Here is a 23,592-nt window from a genome sequence, read left to right on the forward strand (position 1 = left end):
TAAAATGTTTCTGAGAATTTTTTTCAAGTTAGCACTTGAAATGGCAAATAAAGGACTTGAACCCAGCACATATACCTTCAGAATCCATGCTTTGACCATTATGCTATACCATACATAGGATTTACTGTGAATAACATACATAGTCCTAATACTGTTTGTCTTTACCAATATTACTATGCAACAATACAAGAAAAGTAACTGAGTTACTTTTTATTTTGATAGGTGCATAGTAGGCTCATTAAATAAATTTAATATAATTTAAAGAATTTCCTATACATGGATATTAGATTGGGTTTGCTCTTGTGTTATATTAATAAATAATGATGCAATGACTTGAGTAGATCTGTAGGACAAATTCTTAGAAATAGATTGCTTCTGGGGCAAAAAGGATGGATATTTTTGCCAAAATACATCCTGCTGAGCTGCCCTCTGTAGAAGCAATTTGGCATTAATGGACTAGAACGCTTGTTTCCTCCTATTGTCCCAAACCAAACATTTTTTATCTTTGTTAATCTCATTGGTTAAAAAAAAATTGGTGCTCATTGTAGTTTTAATTTGCTTGTATCAACTATAAGTGAGGTAAAACATCTTGTGTTTAAATGACATCATAATTTTCTATCCTGTGACCTGTTTATGCCTTTCTCTATTTTTTAAGCTTTTGTTGATCAATACATGTGCACAGTTTAAAATCTACTGGTTCAATAAGACTTGTTAAAACAGCAACTTCCAGCTCTCCTACCACTTTTCCTTCCCCAGAAACAACTATTTTATATCTTAGCCAACTATTTTGATAGTTACCATCAAATCTTAAAATATGTACAAATACTTATAATTTTTTCATTCCATGTACTCTTGTGACTTTCCACTATGAAGATGAGAATTTAACTTCTCTCTTCTCCAATACCACCCAGTAGGTGCATACTCACTATTCTCTTACCCTCCCTGTATGGTTGCATAGTAATATTGGTAAAGACAAATAATATTAAGACTATGTATGCTATTCAGAGTGTGGCTGTGGAATAAATCCTATGTATGGTATAGCATAGTAGTCAAAACATGGATGCTGAAGGTAGACTTCTTGGGATCGAATTCTTTATTTGCCATTTCAAGCTGTCTAGTTATTTAGGCAAGTTACTTAACCTCTTTATGCCTTAGTTTCCTTATTTGTGATAGAGAACGGTATGGGTTTACAAATATTAAAAGGGCTCCATAAACATTCTTCATGTCCTAAACTACTTTTTGGTTTCTCCTGCAGTTACTGTTTAATTATTCATTTATTTAGATAGCTATATGCTTATTGCTAATGTAATACCAAATTCACTTCCTGTTTAAATTCACTCAGTTTTATCATTTCTTTCTAGGATAAGCCTTCATGACAGCCTTCTGACTGCTCCAATGTGAACTGTTGCCTTGCATTTGATAGATTGCACAGAGCAGTTTAACTTGGTTCTCTGCAGCTTGTTCTCCTGAAGGCGCCGTCTGTTTCTCCCCTGTGTTGGATCAATCCTATATTCCCTATCTTGCTCATTCTTGAGGAATATCTTCCCTTAGCTGAAGGAGAAATGATGTTTAGGAGGTAATTTTTTAAAACAAATCTTGCATATCTGACAATGTCTTAATTTTATCCTTTCACATGATTAATGACTTATTTCTGAATATAGAATTCTATATTTCCTTTGGATTTTGAGACCATTCTTCCTTGTTTTCTAGCCTTTGATGTTACTGATAGGAAGTCTAAGACCATTCTGATTTCTGATTCTTCATATGTAATGTTTTTCCATTTTTTGTTGTTTACAAGACTGCCTCTTTGTCACCAAAGCCAAATTGAAATTTCCCCCAAATGTGCTTGCCATAGACACTTGGGGAGCCCTTTCAATCTGTAAGTTCATATTCTTCAATTGTGGAAAGTTTGCTTGAAAATTTTGCTAGTGATTTCCACCCGTTGTTCTTTTTGGAACTCAGTGTTTTGATGTATTTCTTGGCTGGTTCTCCCTCTGGGGATAATGATAATTTAAGTTTTCTATTCCCTGACTAGTTCCTTAAGTTTCTCTTTTTCCCTTTATTTTCATTTTTCACTTTTATGCTAGAGGCTTTTCTTCAGATGTCTGTTCACCTTGTGTCTGTCACTATTTTGGGGTCTTTCCTCTTGGGTTAAATACCCTAAACAGTATTCTTCTAATATCCTGCCTGGAGGCTAGAGGCAAGAGGGAAGCAGGTGGGGAAGTCTCATCATTCAATTTGCAAATATTCATTTAATTCCTCTGTATTTCGCAAATTGTCCTGTGCTTTCAATTTCACCTTGTATGCACAGCTCTAGAGAACTGAAGGTTTTCTTTTCGTTCAGAGAATTAACCTGCAGTCTTATGCCAGGGTACAGTTGGGATGGGAAGAACAATCATTCAGAGAAATGGGGAAGAGGAGAAGGAAGACCTGAGGATCTTCCACCAAGTGTCCCCATCAACACCAATTCCCAGAATATTTGAAAACTGGTAAAAATCACCACATTACATTTGCTTTCCAGTTTGCAATACTTTTGTGTATGGTTATCCCTTATCTTCTTTCTCATTCTTCTCATCCTTGAAAGACCATGTATTTATTTATTTTTAATTTTTTTATTAATTTATTTTTTTACATCATTGTTCATTTTTAAACAATATTTGCTTCCCCCCACCCCCTCAGGTGTAGTTCTCATAGAATTTTCTTCCCCAGTGCACCTGTGCACCATCACCTCAGTCCCCTGTGCTCCTCCCTCCCTCCGATCCCTCTCCCTCCTCCTCCCCTGCAGGATCTCCCTGGTTTATAATTGTCTGTTTTTGCTTTGTTGTGTTTTGTACTGTTATTATTTTTTTACACTGATGTCTTATTGGCTTCCCTTATATTCCTGCTATAAGTGAAACCATCTGATATTTTTCTTTTTCCTTCTGGCTTATTTCACTGAGCATATATTCCTTCTAGCTCCATCCACATTGCTGTGAATGGCATGAATTTATCTTTTTTGATTGCTGACTAATATTCCAATATATATATATATATATATATATATATATATATATATATATACATACACCACATCTTCTTGATCCAGTCATCTATTTTTGGGCATTTGTTTCCAGGTTTTACCTATTTAAATAGTACTGCAATAAACATAGGGGTGCAGGTGTTCTTTTGAATCAATGTGTTTGTGTCCTAGGAGTAGATCCCTAGAAGTGGAATTGCTGGATCATATGGTAGCTCCATTTTTAATAGTCTGAGGAACCTCCAGACAGCTTTCCACAATGGTTAGACCAGTTTGCACTCCCACCAGCAATGTAGGAGAGTTCCTTTTTCTCCACATCCTTGCCAACATTTGTTGTTGTTTGTTTTTTTGATATGTGCCTTTCTTACTGTCATAAGATGGGAAAGACCATGTATTTAAAAGAAAATTCCTTTACTGTAATTGTAATGAGATTTCTGGAAGGAATACATTTAGATGCTTATGTTTAATCCACCGTTCTCCCCAGAACTGTAGTCTTAATCTAAAAATTATTCCAAGCTATTTATGCTGTTGTTCTCCCTTCCAACCCAATTCTCCAACCACCAAGATTAACATTCCTTAGGATCCACCAGAGAAGCCCCTTGTCTGAGCATCACAAGTTAGAGGCTTCTACTCTGGTGCTCTTGGACACTAATCCCCATCAAACTTAGACTGGGTTGTTCACATGGTCCTCAGTGTCTCTCAGGCCCTGAAACCAAATTTGAAAATTCTGGTTAGAACATATTTAAGTGTGTGCGTGTGTTTAAAGTACATTAGACTAACTTAAATATTAAGACAAGATACAGCTTTGTTAACCTAGCCAGTAGATTAGATGGGCCACAGTTAAGTGCTAACTTCTTTCATGGTTTCTCCTTCCCAAGCCTTCTGCTTTACAGCAACCCTGACAATAGCTTGAACAAATGCCTTCCTGAGCCATCAGAAAAGGAATCCTTTATTTGAGACACTTTACTGCCATCTTCTGGAAGTTTTATGAAATAACTACCTAGCAATTAAGTGCCAGGTGCCCCTAGTTGTCAGACAAAGCAAAGTTAGCATAACCACATGTGGCAGCACAGACTGGGAGCGACCTTCACTTAAGTGAGGGAATCTTTACTGTGCCAGGATAAGGATGGGGAGGAAGATAAAAATATATAATGGGAATCCAAATTTCCATTTACAAGTCAGAAAGAACTGTGGTAATGCATTTTTAACTTTGTACTGAAATCTAATTTCCTTACAGGAAAAAAATGTTCTAACTGCTAATCTAAGTCCGGCTCATACAAATTGGCTTTAGTAGGTTAGTGTAAGAAACTTAAGTACTATGAATTTTACTGTAGTTTTGAATTCCAAATAACTAACTTCCAAAAAACAGGGATGTGTTAAAAGATAACTGACATTTTGGCATTCAATTGGCTAACATATACATGCCTCTTTTTTCAAATAGTCAAAGCTGAGACTACACTGGGTTGTTAGTAAGTACAGTTCTATTATAATACTTGCTTTGAAAATGTGAGTGTTCTACCACAACTGATGTATTAGGGAACAATTTGCACATAATATGAATTTTTTGTTGTTTATGCACGATTTTATTTGTAAGAAACACTTAAGTGAACAAAGAAAATTGCACCCAGCTGAACCAAGTCTCATAAAAACACAAAACATCTATATATATATATATTATGTGTATATATATATATAGTGTGTGTATATATATATATATAGTATACATACACACACACACACCCCCTCAAATATCACCTGCTACTCACACAATAAGCTACAAACTATTCTGATCATACTACCATAGGTCACTTCATGATATTTTCCCAAGTACCCTTTAATACATATAAAATGTGTTAAATGTGCTACCATGTTTACTAAATTCTTCTTTTATGTGTCACTGACCAAGTTTTTGAGCTTAATGTGCTTAGTTTCTTTGCCTCATAAACCCTGTGATTTTTATTATGCAAGGTTGCACAGGGCAGTGATTTTCAGAAACGCATTAGAGCAGCACTGACTATACATCACTGTTTCAACCCAGATTCAAGCTCTTTTCTCTAGAATAATAATATCAGTATCACCACATGAATCTCACAAGACAAGATTTCAAAGAATAAATACATATGGTACATGGTTTTAAAGAAAACCCAAGACAACTCAACCAAAAGCTTTGAAGGACATTATTCTAGGGTCTTCTATCTTAGTTATCCATAATGTTTTGATAATTCTTGAGCTCAACACCCTTTCCTCAAATTACTTAAGTATCAATGAAATCTATGGATAATGGAATGCAAATATAAAGACTGAATATTATGCAATTGTTTCAGCATGAAATAAGTGTGAAATGGTCTTAGCATTTTACAGAAGAGTAAAAAGATGACTTTTTCCGCACTTTTCAAAGAAAACCAAGGGCTGTCTTTATCCACTAAGCTCTAACTTTCAGAGCTATTGATTTTTTTCACAAATGTTTTGGTTATATGTATATTACCCTAAAGTTCAAGATGTGCTTCCATTGATTAAATATACACAGTTAATAGTCAGCCTAAATACTGAGCGCTACCATACTTGGGCATTATTTATCGGCATTCAAAAATTCTATTATTTGAAAATGTTTCTTATAATAATGGGTCCTTATTCCTCATATTTCTGTTTCTTTCAATATTATCATCACCCTTTATTTTTACAGGCTATTCTAACAGCTTCAAAATACTTCATAAATTACCTAGGTACTCCTAATGTCTTGGAAACAAAAAGAGAGTCATCATTAGTATATACACAAAGAAAGCTAGAACTGAAGTTAATTTAACATAGAAGTAGAGGTTAAATCTAAGGTTTGAATAATCAATATCCTCTAATAATTTTGATTAAAATATTTATCCATTATGACAATTTTATAAACATCTTGGAGAGTATATTTTGTTTTAATATTCATTTTTTTTCAAAGTTTCCTCAAATTTTTATGACTTTGAGTAAACTTAGGGAAAGATAGGTACAACATTGGTTTTTCCTCAATGTTTTTCTAAGTTTGTTTTCTATTATGCTGGTGTTTTTTTTTTTTTTCCAAACAAATTCTTTATGACCATTTTGGATGACTTTGTAAAAGACTTTTGGTATATTCTTTCTTAAATTTTGCCAGTGTGTAGCAAAGACATACTATATTAAATTAGGATGTAAATATACTTCCTAAGTGTTTCCGGATTTTTTTTTTTTTTTTTAAGATTTATTTATTTATTTATTTATTTATTTATACAAGCGCGGGAGGGTGAGAGAATTCACCAGAGCCAGAGCGGGGAACAGAACAGGCAGAAGGACGGAGGTACACTGCTGAGGGGAGCAGCGGGTGGCAGAAGAGGTCTGCGCGCCATGTGGGATCCTCCTCCGGTGGCCGGGAGCAGCTGACAGGGATCGAACCGGTGCTGCAGAGGCTGCGGGCAGCTTCGCAACCCAGTGCTCAACCGCTGCACCACCGGGGAGGCCCTGTTTCCGTATTTTAGAGGACCTTAGAGTACTGAAATAAAATTGCTTACCACATGAAGTTTTTTTGTAAAAATCCAAAGACTTTGTAAGACCATGGGATGCCTTCAAAATTCTTGAATATACAACAGAGTCATGACAAATCAAAACCACAAGAAGATACCACCCCACACTTGTGAGAATGGCCTGCATCAAAACAACCTGAAACAACAAATGTTTGAAAGGATGTAGAAAAAAAAGGAATCGTTGTACACTACTGATGGGCATGTAGACTGGTAGAGCTACTATGGAGAACAACACAGAAGTTCCTCAAAACATTAAAGATTTGAGTGGATCTACCATATAATCTAGCAATTCTACTCCTAGGTCTCTACCCAAAGGATACAAAATCACTAATTTGAAGGGACATATGCAATCCTAAGGTCACTGTAGCACTACTTCTAATAGCCAAGCTATGGGACCAACCTAAACGGCCATCAACAAACAGCAGATTAAAAAGGCATGGTACATATACAACAATGGAATACTTCTCAGCTATATCAAAGATGAATTCTTGCCATTTGTGACAACATGGATGTATCTAGAGGGAATTATGCTAAGTGAAGTAAGTGAGAAAGACAAAGACAAATGCTGAATGATTTTACTCATATGCAAACACAGATGGTAAAAAACCAAAGGACTTTCTAAACCAAAACAAACCCTAGAAATCTTACTGCAGAATTGAGGTTGCTAGAGGGGCATGAGAAAGGATTCTCCCTTTAACTTAGGTTAAAGGTCTATTGGTGGGCCTCCCAGGTGGTGCAGCGGTTGAGTGATGGGCTGCGAAGCTGCCCGCAGCCTCTGCAGCGCCAGTTCGATCCCCGGCCACCAGTGAGGGTCCCACATGGCACATAGACCTCTCCTGCCACGCCCACTGCTCCCCTCAGCAGTGTACTTCAGTCCTTCTGCCTGTTCTGTTCCCTGTTCTGGCTCTGGTGAATTCTCTCACCCTCCCGCGCTCCTGACTGTACCCAGTGCTTGTATAAATAAATAAATAAAATCTTTAAAAATAAATCAATAAATAATAAAAATAAATAATGAAAAAATAAATAATGAAAAAAAGGACTATTGGTGCCTTGATGGTGGGAATGGTGTAGTAACATACATCTGAGGAAGTATGAAGCTATTCCCCTAAATCATATACGGTACTGTAAGCCAAAGCTTGCTTCAATAAAGAAAAAATAAATAAAACAGAGGCATGAGTTCTCTGTAACATGAAATTACTAGATGTTTGGTATTGAACTTAGTAGTTCAATCTGAATCTTCTCTTTGAAAATTGACCAAACACTGTACTTATTAAAGCTTGGAATTTTCTAATTAAGTCAGCTTTATGATCATATTTATTATGCTGTCTGCAAACAAGTATTTTTGTTCATTTTAGGTTCATACTTCGCCCGTTTGAGTATGAGAGCGGGAACTTTATTGGACTTTCAAAGAAATTCAACAAACCTATCAGACTGATTTCCCAATTCACCTTTGTGCTACCTACCAGCCAGGCAGCAGGTAATATGTAGTAGCATAAAGACATTTTCTTCCATAAATTAGTCACAAAAATGTTTTCCACTGTACAACTTCCCCTTTCCCCTATTTTGCAGGGTGCTTGTAAGGTTCTTGATGACTTTTTTAAAAGTCTAATTCTTGTAGGCTACATTTACAGTGAAAATGAATATGAGTTCTAGCTTATGTGGCAAGTTTACATACCTCCCAGTAATTTTTGCATGTAAGACTCTACCATCTGAAGAAGTTATTTCCTTTTGAAAATCCAGCAAATTATGTTTTACATGACATGAATTTGGAAAATCTTCTTTTGATGAATAAATTAAAATCTGGATATTGTCACTGGGGGGAAATAATGTTTTCTAAAACTGGAAGAGGGTGCTTTAGACCATGATGTTCATATGACTTAAGAAAACATTTCCCAGTAGAAAGGAAATTTGTAATAAAAGTTTGTGTCAAGTGCCAGTGTAAATAAAACTTTTAGAATCTTGGATAATCTATAAACTGCTGAATGCAAGAGTTTGAAACATTCTGTGCTTAACCAGTGCCCACCCTGCTACATACTCTCCCCCACCAACTTCCTGACATTTCTCATCAGTGCAAACAGATTCATGTTCAATGTGAGGCAAAAAATAGGACCGCCATATTTTTACACTGAAAAGTTTTTATACCAGTTTGAAATCTTGGATATGTAGTAAATTGACAACTCTACATTCATAGAGTTTCCTTTCGCTATGAATTCTCTGAGGTGGAATAAAAGGCACATGCTTTTCAAGGGTGAGCATTTCTGCATAGCTGATTGCCTTGTACCTGAAACCAAAACATGTGTCATAGTTTTACATCTGCAGAAACTGATCAGTCCTCCTTGGGATTTCTCCATGAAGACAGACAAAGAGAATCTAGAGCTTGCACAGTGGTAGATACAAAATGAAAAGGTGACCCCATGCACATCTGACTCAACTATTGTTTTGGAAATTACTTATTTCACTGTTCTTCTCTGCTCCTTCCTTTGCTAGTGCTTCCTCATCATCCTAATCTCTAAATATTCTAGGACTTAGTCTTAGACTTCCTCTGCCTTCCATCTATACACATTCCCCAGGTGATTTCAGTCAATCTCACGGTTTCAAAGACTATTTGCTAAAGGCCTGCAAGTTACAGCTTCAGTCTGCACCTCTCTCCCTTGATTTCCACACTCACATTCCCATCGGCATACCTAATGAGACTCTCAAACTTAGCATATTAAAAACTGAGCTCCCGGTCAATGCCACTTTTAAACCTGCTTCTCCCAGTCTTTTCCATTTTAAAAAATAACTTCATTCTTCTAACTGCTCTAGCCAAAATTCTTCACTCTTCTGTTTCTCACTTCACACATCCAATTCATTAAGCAATTTCTGTTAAGCAAATTTTACTCTCAAGTACATTCAGAATCTGGTTGCTCAGTCCTTTCACTACTACTGTTACAGCTTGTCTCATCTCTTGTCTAGTTTATTACAATAGCATCCTAACTGGCTCCTGAACTCTTCTCTTTTCCAGATTAAAAGTTAAAGCCCCTAGGGTAACCTACAAAACCTTTATCTGTTGCCAAAGAGTTCAATGATGTCATCTCTGACTGCTTTCCCCCTTGTTTATTCTACTCCAGCCTCACTGGCAACTATACTATTTCTGGAACATTCCATGCATATTCCTCCTTTATACAAGGTGCTCCCCTGGGTGGAACCCCTTGTCTCCAGGTGCCTTACATGTCTTACTCCCATTCTTCTATCAGACCTTTACTCAAATATCACTTAACATTCCTTGGGCTACTTAGCTGAAGTTATAATTTCTTGATACTTACTATTCCCATCACCCACTATTTTTTCTTTATATTTATCACTATTTAGCATAGTATACATTTTACCTATTATTCTCACTTATTGTCTATCATTCCTCAACAGAATGCAAGCTCCTCAAAGGGAGAAGATTTTGTCTTTTTTTTTTCACTGTTATATCTTGATACCTAGAACAGCACCTGGCACATAATTGTCACTCTATTTGCTGTGTAAGTGACCAGGTCTTTTAAAAATAAAAAAAGGCACAATACACTGCAATAACAACATGTACTGTGAATAGTTATCAACAATCTATCTCCCCAACTACATCAGACTCTTCTAAAGACAGAAATCTTATCTTCACTTCTTTTCGTTCTTAGAGACTGGTACAGAACACTCCATATACAGCAATTACTCAAATACTGATGGAGGGAATTTTGCCTATGGACAAATCTCTAGGAGATAAAAATAGAACCAAATAATTATTAATTCAACATTAGATTGGCATGCGCAGAAGAATGGCTCTAGAAGTAGTCTTTTCCACTCTAATATTTATGAGCAATAGCTTCTAGTGCTAGTGTAGGACATCTACTCCAAAAGTAATCATGGGCTGTCATGAATAATCGAGATGGCTACCAGACTTACTGTCAAGAACAGACGGTGGGAGGCCTCCCTGGTGGTGCAAGGGGTTAAGCACAGCACTGTGATGCTATCTGTGGCCTCTGCAGCATGAGTTTGATCCCCAGACAGCCAGGGAGGTACCCACATGGCGCAGCAGACCTCTCCTGTCTAGCCCGCTGCTCCCCACAGTAGTTTATTTCAGTCAGTCTGTATATTCTGTTCCCCACTCTGTCTCTGGTGAATCCTCTCATTCCCGGTACCTCTGGCCTGTACCCCAGTTCTTATATGCATAAATAAATCTTAAAAAAAAAAAGAACAGAAGGTGGGCATTTGGTTTTGAACTAAATCTCTCTGCCACCTCATTTCTGTTTGTCTTTGGAGCAAGTACCTGAATGTTGTTCATTTTTAGCAATTTACTACACAGTTCTCTTTTCTATCACATTGTAATAATTCTTCAGACCATGATTCTTCAAAATCAACTCACTTTCATGGGTCAAAGCTTGAACAAAGCTTTCTGAGGAAGTGGCAAAGACAACATCAACATAACACTACTAATAATTACAGTAAACCAGTTGAAAGAAGGTGACACTGAGCCAGTCTAATTCACACAGAACTTGTCTGCAAAATATAAATAGACAAAAATATGGTCACACCCAGACAGGTTTGCAATATTAATTTAGGCTCACACCTAAGCTGGCTTCAACATATGCTAAAGAAGTACTGTGGAAATAAAGTGAGTGGAAAATTTGACTTCTCCAAGTATGACACCTTAGTGAAAATTGTTTGCTAACCTGACTAATTTCTAGAAAAGCAACAACTGTTACAGAATAAAAAGAGAACTAAAGGACTCATATTTTGACCAGTTCTGAGTTCCATTTAGACAATGAAAAGAAATAAAGAAAAGGCAAAACAAATAAATAAACCAAACTCTGAATTTCAAAAGTACAACCCAAATTACAGAATTATCCATATTGACCATCACAGAGACAACTAATGATTGTTTCATCTACTTGCCAAATGTCTACGACTAAACGTCTAGGTTCACTAAGCAAATAATACTACAAAGCACCAAGCACTTCCTTCTTTTCAGATTCGGCTATTATTTAATCTTAACTATGTTCCCTTAAAAATTATCTGACTGGTCTGACTATCCAATAATCCATTGGTAAGTATGATAAACACCAAACAGGATACACTGATAGAAAACAAGGAAAGAATTGTTTCGATATTGGTATTCTTTCATTGTAGAACAACTTAAGTGCGGATCACTTTTCTTTCTCCCTTCTGCCACCCAATCCATCCACTATGTATATACCTTATGTGGGATGTGAAAAATTAGCTCAGATAAACTAGCCTGAACTGACATCACATCATACAAGATAGCATCAGTAGCTATGTGAATAGGATATATCCAAACCACTCAGTACCAAGTTTCTAGAAACACTGGTTCTCAGGGCTTCAACAAGATCAGCTAATACTCTTTCAAAATTTAGAAATGAGCAGCAAACTTACAAACAGCTCATCATCCAACCTGCCTAGGACAACACATCAACCTTACTAAAACCAGAAACTAATTCTATGCCCATAAAATAACTTTGTTGCCACTTGGTTTTTATAATAGAAGGTTCTAATTAGTTCTGATTAGCATGCCATATTTCTTTTTTTTTTTTTTTTTTTTTTGGGATAGTCAATTGATTTTATTTTTTTTTTTTTTTTTTTGGGATAGTCAATTGATTTTATTTATTTTTTTTTTTTTTAAATAAATTTTATTGTTATATTCCCCATACAATTGCAGCCCCCCCATTCTGACCCCAAGCCCTCCCCTCCCACCCCCGCCCCCCTAAAAGTGTCTCTGGTTCATAGTTTTTTGTTGATTTTGATTTTCACTTTCTTATAGTTATTCATTTTCCTGGTCCCTTATTTAAGTTTTCTAGATTCCTGCTATGAGTGAGACCATCCGGTATTTTTCTTTTTCTTTTTGGCTTATTTCGCTGAGCATGATCCCTTCCAGCACCATCCATGTTGCTGCAAATTGCATGTGTTTATCTTTTTTGAATGCTGAGTAATATTCCATGGTATATATGTACCACATCTTCTTGATCCAGTCATCTATTTTTGGGCATTTGGGTTGTTTCCAAAGCTTAGCTATTGTAAACAGTGCTGCTATAAACATAGGGGTGCAGGTGTTCTTTGGAATTGATGTTTCTGTGTCCTTTGGGTAAATACCTAGGAGTGGAATTGCTGGATCATATGGAAGCTCTATGTTTAGTAGGTCCAGAAATCTCCATACAGCTTTCCACAGTGGTTGGACCAGTTTGCACTCCCACCAACAGTGCAGAAGAGTTCCTTTTTCTCCACACCCTCGCCAACATTTGTTGTTGCTAGTTTTTTTAATATGTGCCATTCTCACTGGTGTAAGATGGTATCTCATGGTAGTTTTGATTTGCATTTCCCTGATGACAAGTGATGTTGAACATTTTTTCATATGCCTGTTGGCCATTTGCATTTCCTCTTCAGAGATGTTTCTTTTAAGCTCTTCTGCCCATTTTTTGACTGGATTATTTTCTTTGTTGTTGTTGAGTCTCATCAGCTCTTTGCAGATTTTGTGATCAGTCCTTTATCATTAGTGTTGGGTGCAAAAATGTTCTCCCAGTTGGTGGGGTTTCTCTTTGTTTTTGTTATTGTCTCTTTTGCTGTGCAGAAGCTCTTTAATTTGATGTAGTCCCAGCTGTTGATCTTTGCCTTCACTATCACTGCTTTGGGTGATGTGTCTGTAAAGATGTCTTTGATGTGCATATCACGTAGTGTTTCGCCTATATTTCCTTCTATATATTTTATGGTTTCAGGTCTTATGTCTAGTTCTTTAATCCATTTTGAGTTGATTTTTGTGTATGGTGTGAGGTGGTGGTCAAGCTTCATTCTTTTGCATGTAGCGACCCAGTTTTCCCAGCACCATTTATTGAACAAACTTTCTTTAGCATGCCATATTTCAACAGGCCTACTTAACAGGAAACACAGGATGTTTTCTTGTACCGTGACACTCAATAACAAGTCATAAATTACCAGACAAACGTTAGAGATTTCTTTCCTTTTATTAGCTTACCCAGTTTAGCAGCGCCCTCTGGTGGGTACTCAGGAAACTGACCCTCGGAAGGGACACTGACAGTTCTCCTCAGGCACCGCCCTTTGGTGGAATCTGTCTGCTGCTCCTGTCCCCCCTCCACAGGTATCTAGTTAACCAAAAGAAAAAGAGATGAAACTTAATAGTGAACTCATCATAATTATCTTCTGACTGAATAGTGCTTTCAGTTAAGGAAGGTAGGAACTTGTAATCATCAGAACAAAGAAGAAATGTAGACAAAAAGTACAATGGTAAGGTATTACCAATACCCTTTGAGGAAGTTTTTCTTTAAAAAGAAAACTGAAAGATCAGGAAAGGTGAGTATGTAAATTAGCTTACATGAAATATGTACGAATCATATCCAGGTGTGTACCTGTGCTTTGGGAGCTCAAAAGAAAAAACAAAACACCCACACAAATAAAAGATTCTTCCACGTCAGAAACTGGTTCACCAGCAGATTCTGCCTAATGCTCAACAAAGAAAACTGAAGGGAAAGTTGACCAGAAATATTTAACATCAACATTCTTCTAAATTAAGGTGTTAGATAAAAGGAGCAAAGCTATCCAAATTTTCTTCAATTTAAGAATCAATCACTTAGAGATAGTTTTTTAAAAAACACACATTTTCAGTGGAAACTTGTAAAGATACTTATATAAAATGGCGTATTTTCTTTCCAGATTGGAGATTAGTCTTCAAAATCCTATAAAAAAAATTCTGGCATAATTTGAGGAACATATCAAGTGCTATTTATGTAGAGTGACAACTATGAATGCTCCAAAAGCTCTCTACTGTCAATAACAATTTTAAAACATTATGAGAGTAATGGGATGACTCTAAGTTCCCTTTTTCTCCCTGGTAATGCTAAATGACCAAATCATTTTAGTTTGGAAGTAGAAGACAAAGATTTTTATAATGCATTATTACTAGTACCCTTTATCAGAACTGAGAATAGTTTTGGTAACATCTTCAATAATTTTGTGCCACATATAATGTTGTAAATCAATGTCACCTCAATTTGAAAAAAAAAAATATTCAAATTAATTAGAGCACTGTCACGTGCTTAAAACTGGTTGAAACACCATAAATGAGAGGCCTCCCTGGTGGTTTACGCAAGGTGTTAAGACACAGCACTATGAAGCTACCCACAGTCTCTGCAGCACAGGTTTGATTCCCAGTAGCCAGGGAGGCTACCCACATGGGGTAGCAGACCTCTCCTGTCTTGCCCGCTGCTCCCCTCATCAGTGTATTTCAGTCAGTCTGCCTGTTCTGCTCCCCACTCTGTCTCTGGTGAATCCTCTCACCCCCCCACACCTCTGGCTGTACCTCAGTTCCTGTATGCTTAAATAAATAAATCTTAAAAAAAAGAAAGACCATAAATAAAACAAACTCTTACCTTGGTGATTTAAAAAAAAGCTTTGTGTCAATATTCAAATTCCATCAAATTTCAATAATTTGAATTCTTATTAGGTACAATGCTAAGGAATTTACATGTGTGACATTATGAGTAAGCCATTATTATTAGCCCCTTTTTAGAGAGAAGAAACAATATGTCCAAATGATTACAAAGACATGTATCACATCAATTGATCCATCAAAAGTGCGAAGGATCCTGGTTGAATATATGCCTTCTGCCTTGCTCAGTAATTTGACTCCTATGACTGGGGTCAAGGAAATGACAGCAAGGGAAGCTCTCTGTTACTGAGAATCTGAAAAGCAAAGCCCCAAAGTCCATAAGAACTGAAAATTTTCAGCCTATACAAGACCCCAAAGTTCAGCATTTCCTCATTACCATGATTGTGGTTACTTCTTGCATGTCAAGAAAACAAAAGGCAGTATTATAAAAAGTAAAAGTCTAAAAAGGGATGACCAAATAACAGTGTCACTAAAGATATGAACTCTTCCAAAAGCACTCTGTAATATAAAACCAGATGAACAGTAATCTAAGTTGTATCAATTAATCCCTTTAAGAATGGAAATTATGTATTCTCTACCTAAATAATTAAAAAGTAGCACCAAGAAGTTAAATGAATCCTTCCTAGTAAAAAAAACAAAAATGTAACCTCTACCTGTAGCAAAGAATGGGGGTATATTTGAGTGTTTGAACAAATAAATGAACCTAGCTCAACGTAACTTGTTTGGTAATAGTTAATGCCTATTATCTGAAAAAAACAAAGACCTAAGTCATGCAGAAAAAAATAATAGCTATTTTTCATATTTTAGGAATGATCCATGACGTTTTCTTGGAAATATAAAGGCTATATCCAAGAAAAAGTAAAAAATGGCTCCTATTACCATATATTTTTTTCTGTATCATATCTAAAAAGGAGTATAGCAAACTTTTCTGGGCCTAAAATTCACTCATAATTATTTTCTAAAACTTTTAATGTAAATTCTTTGTTTCTGTTGAAACTTAAAATATGATCAAAGATTTTACTTAAAGTATTGTTCTCAAGATTAGGGCATTTTACATTGATTTGGGATATAAGGGAGGCTAAACCTGTATTTCCTAAGAATATTTTACACTATAGATTATGTCTTACTAAAATATTTTTAAAAGATATTGATCTACTCTTTAAAATTAGAAGCATCATAATTCAAGTATCTTCAAATAAACTAAACTGGAGGTCACAAATCTTAGAATCCAGACCAAAGAGTATCAGTTTTAGAAACTTAATTTTAAAAAAGCAATTTTGTCCATTCTAATAAACATAATTTAGGCCACTAGTTCACATTTATTTGTTTATACCAAATTTCTCTTTAAAAATTATATGTTCTCCAAGTTACAAAACATGAGAGGAAATTTTTCTTTTTCTTTCTTTTCTTTTTTTAACCTCTTTAACCTGTACTTCCAAGTTCTTTTTTTCCTGGGGGGAGGGAGGGAAGAATCAAGCTCTTTAATTCATTGCATTTCAGATAAGGAAAGTGGAATACATTAAAGAGTAAATAGTTTCTCAGGTATCTAAGATATGTCAATAACAAAAATCATACTGGATCTCTGACTCCCAGTCCTCTTTGTAAGTTCTAAACCATCCATGACAATGGAAGAACAACAGAGCCAATGTAAATCAAGTTACTAAAAAAACATAGCTATATATACAGCTGGCCCTCTACATCCAAGCATGGATCAAAAATACATTCTATGTGGGTAGGCCTACAATGGTTGTGTCTATACTGAATATGTACAGAGTTTTCACCCTGTCATTATTTCCTAAACAATACAGTATAATAGCTGTTTACGCAACCAGAGTTTGACTCTGAACTTATTTGTTGTATAGGGCTTCTGCATCAAACAAAAAAGAAGCTCTTTTGCTAAAACACTGCTTTAAAACTACTATCTTATAGAGTAAGTCCAAGCTCCCTAATACAGTATTTAAGATTTCCCACAACCTCGCTACTGAGTATTCAGCTTCAGACTTTACATTCTAGGAACTATATACTTGCATTTCCCTAATATATTCTTTATTTTTTAGTTTAGTGTCTTTGCTTGATTGTTTCTCTGGCCTAAAATATTTTCCCTTACTTTCTCTTCTATTTTATCCCTGCCAGGTAAACTCTAATTGCATGCTAAGGCTTAAGACAGGCATCATCTCTACCAGGAATCTCCACACTATACAGTCCCTGAGGGAAAGATAAGGCATACCTCCCTGAGATTGTTCCAATAACAGTCTGCCTCTATCACTACATTTATTTTATTGAATTCTAATTATTCATTTGTGCAGCCAATTTCACATAAGTTAACAGTTTGTATCTACCAGTCAAACTCTTAATCTTAAAATAGCTCCATCCCACAAATGAATGAATATTTGATAAGCTGAGATGAGGACCATTTTAAGCAAAGGAAAAAGCATAACATTAGCCAGTAAGTTGGTAAGCATACAATTATTTTATTTTGTTTTAGAACATTGAGTAAGTCAATTTAGCTAGAGCCTTGGGAGAAAAGAGGTAGCACTCCAAAATATATTAAGACCACACTGTGAAGGCTTCAATACCAGGATATGCATAATTTAGAGAGTACTGGGAAACCATTCAAGATTTCAGATCAGAGGAGTGGTAGTCTCTTAATTGGTCTGTCTCCTTCCTATATCACCCTCTTCCAATACGCCTTACAGATTAATATTCATAACACATAACTTTGTTCAAATCTCTTCCTTTTTTAAGTTGCTAATGGTAACTGCCCATTGCCAATAGCATCTTAGTGACACAGGCTACAGTTCTTTGGAATAAATGGATATCTTTCTTTTATTCTACCCAATTTACTTGTGCTATTTATCAAATGCCAAGTTAAAATTATATCTTACTTCCCCAACTAAGTTTGGTGTGGAGGAAAGAGGGGAAAGAACTGTTCTATTCTTTGTAATTCCTAACACAGTGAATGCACATGTAGGAGCATGTTACATATCTATTGAATAACTTGAAAGTGGTTCTGAATGAAATATGTCATGGATAGTTTACCCCAGGATAAATGATAGCTGATTTTCAGCTGTTTGCACAACACCTAACTACTATTTTCAATACATCTGAGTGTAAACACTGCTTTCCAAAAGAAAGAAAAATATTTTCAATTGTTTAAAAATTGCACTAAAATATTACTCCCTTGCTTCCTCCACACTAGCAACTTGTTTTTAAAACTCCAAATGCACAGAGTTTGAATGAAAAAGAAAAAAAGAAAAAAAAAAAATGGAGCCACATTTACCCTTTCTAATGGCTTGTTTTTGCCAAAAGAAAGAGACTCACAATTTCAGCATTCTTTCATATTTTTATATTGGCTGCACCTCAGAGGGTTCATGATTGTCTTCTCTACCATTTCCCTCAACTCCTTAATCTCTAGTTTATTTGGTCTTATCTCTTGCAAGCAAAATGGAATTCAAATGGCCTCCTACGCCCTCTTTGAACTGGGTTGGTGCCAAGCCAGCTGGGGCCTTTCCTGGCATCCGGGCAGGGGAGCATATTTCCTAACACATAGCACTGTCTATTTGGCACAATTTGCATGAAGCAATTTACTGAACCAATGAGTCATTTCTCAAGGTGATACTCCTGGCAGACTTCTCTATCGGCATTCTGTCCAGATCTACCCTTCTGTTACATTCCCAATTGGTAATTGGTGTATTTAACACTCTGCCCATGTATACTCCCCAAGCAGACTTTTTCCCTTTTCTGAGAGGAAACATGCAGTGTTAAGAAAGGACATTAAAAGATCCCACATGCTGAATACATGAGTGATATTAGACTAATACAATCCTCCCACATTCCAGCAGTGCCTGGCTAAGGATTCAGTTTAAATCCTCACAGAACCCTCATAATTGATCTTTTTAACACAGCAATAAACACCCCCATGATTAGCTGATTAAGATTTAAAACAGTTTTTAAAGATAATTTTAGCAGGTAATTCCTTAAATTCCTTGTTTCAAGGAATTCTAAACCATTTAATGTAAAATTTAAAGGAAGAATTATACTCTCATGACAGTGTGAGTAAAAGGAAGGAGTGATAACATACTCAGGTCCTTCCATTAGAAATGGATTTCTAACCTTTTTCTATAATAAAATTAACAATTGGAGTAGCAGGTACAGAAATGGCTCAATATTTTATTTTCATAGAGACCCTGAAATGTTTTAATAAATTCATCACCCCTTTCCTGGTCTGCTGTAATCTCCTGACTTACCTATTTCCTTTCAATCCCTTTAGTTTTCCACATTATAGACAAAGTGACTGTTCTAAGCAGCAAATTTGATGAAGTCATTGCCCCATTAAATACCTTTTCATGGTCGATATTATTTCCAGAATTAAGTCCAAATTCCTTAGGGTGGCCTTCAAAGCACTTTATTATTATTTGATTCTTGCCAGCTACCACTTTTCTTGTTGCAACTATATTCCCATATTCCAAGAACCCTGAACATTTACAGTTTGTTAAAGAGATATATACTATTTCTTGACTTATTGATACAGGGAATTATTCTTGTTCCTCTACATACCTGGGCTATCCTTCCCTTCATTTTCTGTAGGTGAGCTATAATTTGTCCCTAAAGATATGGTGCAGGGACTCCCTGGTGGCACAAGAGGTTAAGACGCAACCTATGAAGCTTTCCGCAGCCACAGGCAGCCACTGAAGCACGAGTTCCATCCCGGCCAGGGAGCAACCCACATGGCTCAGGAGACCTCTCCTGACTTGCCCCCTGCTCCCCTCAGCAGTGTATTTCAGTCAATCTGCCTGTTCTGTTCCCCACTCTGTCTCTGGTGAATCCTCTCACCACTGCACCTCTGGCCTATACCCAGTTTTTATATGCATAAATAAATCTTAAAAAAAAAAAAAAAGATATGGCCCAATCCTAAATTCCTCCAGAAAACCTTTTCTTTTTTTTTTTTTTTTTTTTGCATTTTCCATCTTAAACTATAACCCACCGACTGGTTACATTATTATAATCTTTAAAAAACAATAATTTATAAGGGTAAAATTCACATAATATAAAATTCACCAATTCAGTGGCATTTAGTACATTTCCAGTATTGTGCAACCACCACTTCTGTCTAGTTCCAAACGGTTATAACTTTTAATTTACCTCAGTTTGTCTCCAACAAAACTGCATCTCTGCAACCATAATACTGCACATAATAGATGGCCAATAAATAAGGATGGACTGATGTTTTAGAAAAATATGGAATGAAGTATCATGTTCTTAGTAGACTCATCATCATATTTTAGAATAGGAGGCTCTTCTCTCAATCTTCTAATAAGGAAATACTCAGAAATCAAAGTTTATAACTAGCTTTTTCAAAATTTATTTAATAAATACTTATTGAAAATTTACTTATGTCCCAGGAACTGTTCTATGCACTAAGGGATTCATCATTGAATAAAACAGACAAATATCTCTGCTCTAAAGCTTACATTCTGGCAGGAGAAAAGAGAAAAAAAGATACCATGAATTATATAACATTTTATATAGTGGCAAACGGCATAGGAAAAAAAATAAAGCCAGGTAATTAGATCTGAAGCTCTGACTAAAGGTATTAGGAGGGGTTGCAATTTTAAACAGATTATTCAGGGTAGGCCTTATTGAACAGGTGATATGTGAGCAAAGAGTTGAAAGAGGAGAAACATGAGTTATGCAAATATCTGAGGGAAGAGTGCTCCACACAGTGGGGAAAGCCACGGCCAAGGTTTTGAGGCAAAAGTATGTCCAGTGTGCTCAAGAACAGTGAGGAAGCCAAAATAGAGGCAACACAGGGAGTGGGAGAAGTTTTTGGCCTTTCAAAATGGAAATATGGAGTTGCCATTAAGGAGGATGACTTATGGCCAGTTTCGGAGGGAAGATTTGGGACTAAGTGAAAGGCAGGTAGAAGATGACTATTATATATCCAAGTAAAACTATGAAATGGGCAGATGGGTATATGAGTCTGGCAAACAGGTATGTGCTGGCTTGAAATACAAAATTAGCAATTATCAGTATCAGTGGGTATTTAAAATTATGATTGGATGAAATTCCTAACGAAGTGATGCAGGACCTCCCTGGTGGCGCAGGTGGTTGAGCATAGCGCTGTGAAGCTGTCAGCAACCTCTGCAGTGCCGGTTCGATCCCCGCTGGCCTCAGAGCAACCCACATGGCAGGCAGACCTCTCCTGTCTCGCACACTGCTCCCCTCAGCAGTGTATTTTGTCAGGCTGCCTGTTCTGTTCCTCGCTCTGTCTCTGGTGAATCCTCTCACCCTCCCACGCATCTGGCCTGTGCCCCGGTTCTTGTATTTTTTTTTAAAAAAAAGTGATGCATAAGACCTGAACTCTGTGACACTACTTTGCTGTAACTTGGGGAGAAGAAAATCTGCAAAGACAGCTCAGAAGGAACTGCCAGAGGCAGCAGCAAAACTAAGAGAATATGGTATCATGGAAGCCAAGTGAAAAAAGTGGTTCTAGGAGAAAGAATGAACCATCAGCTGCATTAAATGCCACTAAAAGATTAAGTATGATGAGAGCTAAGAATGGACCAATGAATTTAGCAATGTGAAGTCACCAGTGAGTTTAACAGTAGCCATTTTGGCAGAGTGGTCTGGGTAAGAGTCTGACTGCAATAGACAAGAGAGAATGACAGGAGAGAAATTACAAATAACGAGTTTAGCAGTTTTATGAATTTCAACCTTTAAGGGAAACAAAAAAGGAACTGGTAATGAAGAAGTGAAGTTGCTAAAGGCTTATATTTTCTCTTAAGAGAGGAGAAATAACACCATGTTATAGGAATGATCTAGTAAATAACTGAAGATATAGAGAAGTAGGGGAGAATTACAAGTGACACATCCTTGAATAAGTCAGAAGTATAGTCATGTGTCACTTACAGAGGGGGCTACATATTAAGAAATGCATTGTTGGGAATTTGGCTGCTGTAGAACATCACAGAGTGTACTTACATAAAACTAGATGGTACAGCCAACTACACACTTAGGATTTTGTACACTTAGGGGTCATGTTGAACAACAACAACAAAAAAACATGAGATTAACTCAAGCACAAGGGGAAATGATGCCATCAGAGAGTGTGGGCAGTGCCTCCTTAGTTGAAGGAAGGAAAGCAGGATATATTCAAAAAACTTGCTAACAGATGAGTAGACCATGGAATATGCAGAAGTTGTCTAAGTGCTTAAAGTTCCTCAGTGAAATAAGAAGCTAAGTGATTGATTAGTTGTAAGTGTGAGGATAACAGAAAAGACATTAGAATAAAGGAGACGTAAAAAAATGATCTTAGAAACCACTGAGAACTGTGTTACTCCAAGTGTGGTCTCAAGTCTTCCACTGTTTTGTGCAACTTTTGTTAGTGGTCTGTAAAATAAACAATTTAAAGAAAGGATATTTAGAGTTGTGCCTCATGTGAGGAGTTATCTCATTGCACAGCATTTTTTCAATGAACATGTATAGTTTTTGCAGTTTTATTCCTTCATTCTGTATGTTATGATTATGCTCTGCACATTTACCAGACTGTAATTTGTCATATCTAACAATAAAAAAAGTTGGGCTTGTAGTTTTTGTTTCATTTTTCTTAATTAAAAAAAAAAAGTATGTGTGTGATGAAGCTTGAGAACCTCTAGCTTAAGACAGTGGCAACATAAATGGACTAGGGAATGCTTGATCATTGCTAAGCGACACTAAGCCTCACATAAGGTTTGCAGCCACTAGTTTAGAGACACACCAGCACAGGGGAGAGATTATTTTCCCCCCAGAAATGTAATGCTGCATGGAGGCAAGGCTGGAGGGGTGAGGAGTAGCCTTTAACTGAACTATTACATTGCCAAGTGAGTATGATGAAGCAAGAGAAGGACAAGTACACAGTATATAGAATGTAGTAAATAAAAGAGTTGGCCTTGCAATTCAGGTGGAGTAAAGAGGGAAGAGAGGAAGAACATCAGTGGTATAAGGGGTAGAAAAGGCAATAGGATTGATGGATAGGTCCAAAAAGGATTGGGGATTGTTGGAATAATGGATGGGTTAGAAAGACAGGTGGAGAGAGAGAGAGAATGCCTGCAGTTGAGAATATGAAGTTGCAGCAAAGAGGCAGGGAAGAGGTAAAGATCCTTGGAGGCAAGGACTTCAAGAAACTGAGAGGTAGTATATTAAGAAATGCATCTCGGGCCTCCCCGGTGGTGCAGCGGTTGAGCGCTGGGTTGCGAAGCTGCCCGCAGCCTCCCCCGAGCTGGTTCGATCCCTGGCTGCTCCCCGGCCACTGGAAGAGGGTCCCGCATGGCGCACAGACCTCTCCTGCCACCCGCTGCTCCCCTCAGCAGTGTACTTTGGTCCTTCTGCCTGCTCTGCTCCCGGCTCTGGCTCTGGTGAATTCTCTCACCCTCCCGTGCTTCTGACTGTACCCAGTGCTTGTATAAAATAAATAAATAATCTTTAAAAAAAAAAAAAAAGAAATGCATCTCTGCAGATATTGTGTTAAGGCTAAAGGCTAAAGTATATTGGCTAAAGAGATAATATAATGAACCAGGAGCTCAATCAACAAAAAATAAGGAGTGAGTGATGGTTGGAAGATGATTACA

General features: G+C 36.7%; 1 protein-coding gene across 4 annotated transcripts in view; it reads right to left on the reverse strand.

Annotated features, from left to right (window-relative positions):
* RASAL2 (RAS protein activator like 2) overlaps positions 1-23,592 on the reverse strand; it is a 321,407-nt gene that overhangs the window by 144,958 nt on the left and 152,857 nt on the right. For all 4 annotated transcript variants that reach the window (XM_054693446.1, XM_054693448.1, XM_054693447.1 and 1 more), the window contains exon 3: positions 13,556-13,682. In XM_054693446.1, the coding sequence (XP_054549421.1) occupies positions 13,556-13,682 (127 nt within the window). The remainder of the gene's footprint in view (positions 1-13,555; positions 13,683-23,592) is intronic.

This window comes from Talpa occidentalis, unplaced genomic scaffold, assembly GCF_014898055.3.
Source record: "Talpa occidentalis isolate TD23 unplaced genomic scaffold, MPIMG_talOcc4v2.1 talOcc4.12, whole genome shotgun sequence".
Lineage (NCBI taxonomy): Eukaryota > Metazoa > Chordata > Mammalia > Eulipotyphla > Talpidae > Talpa > Talpa occidentalis.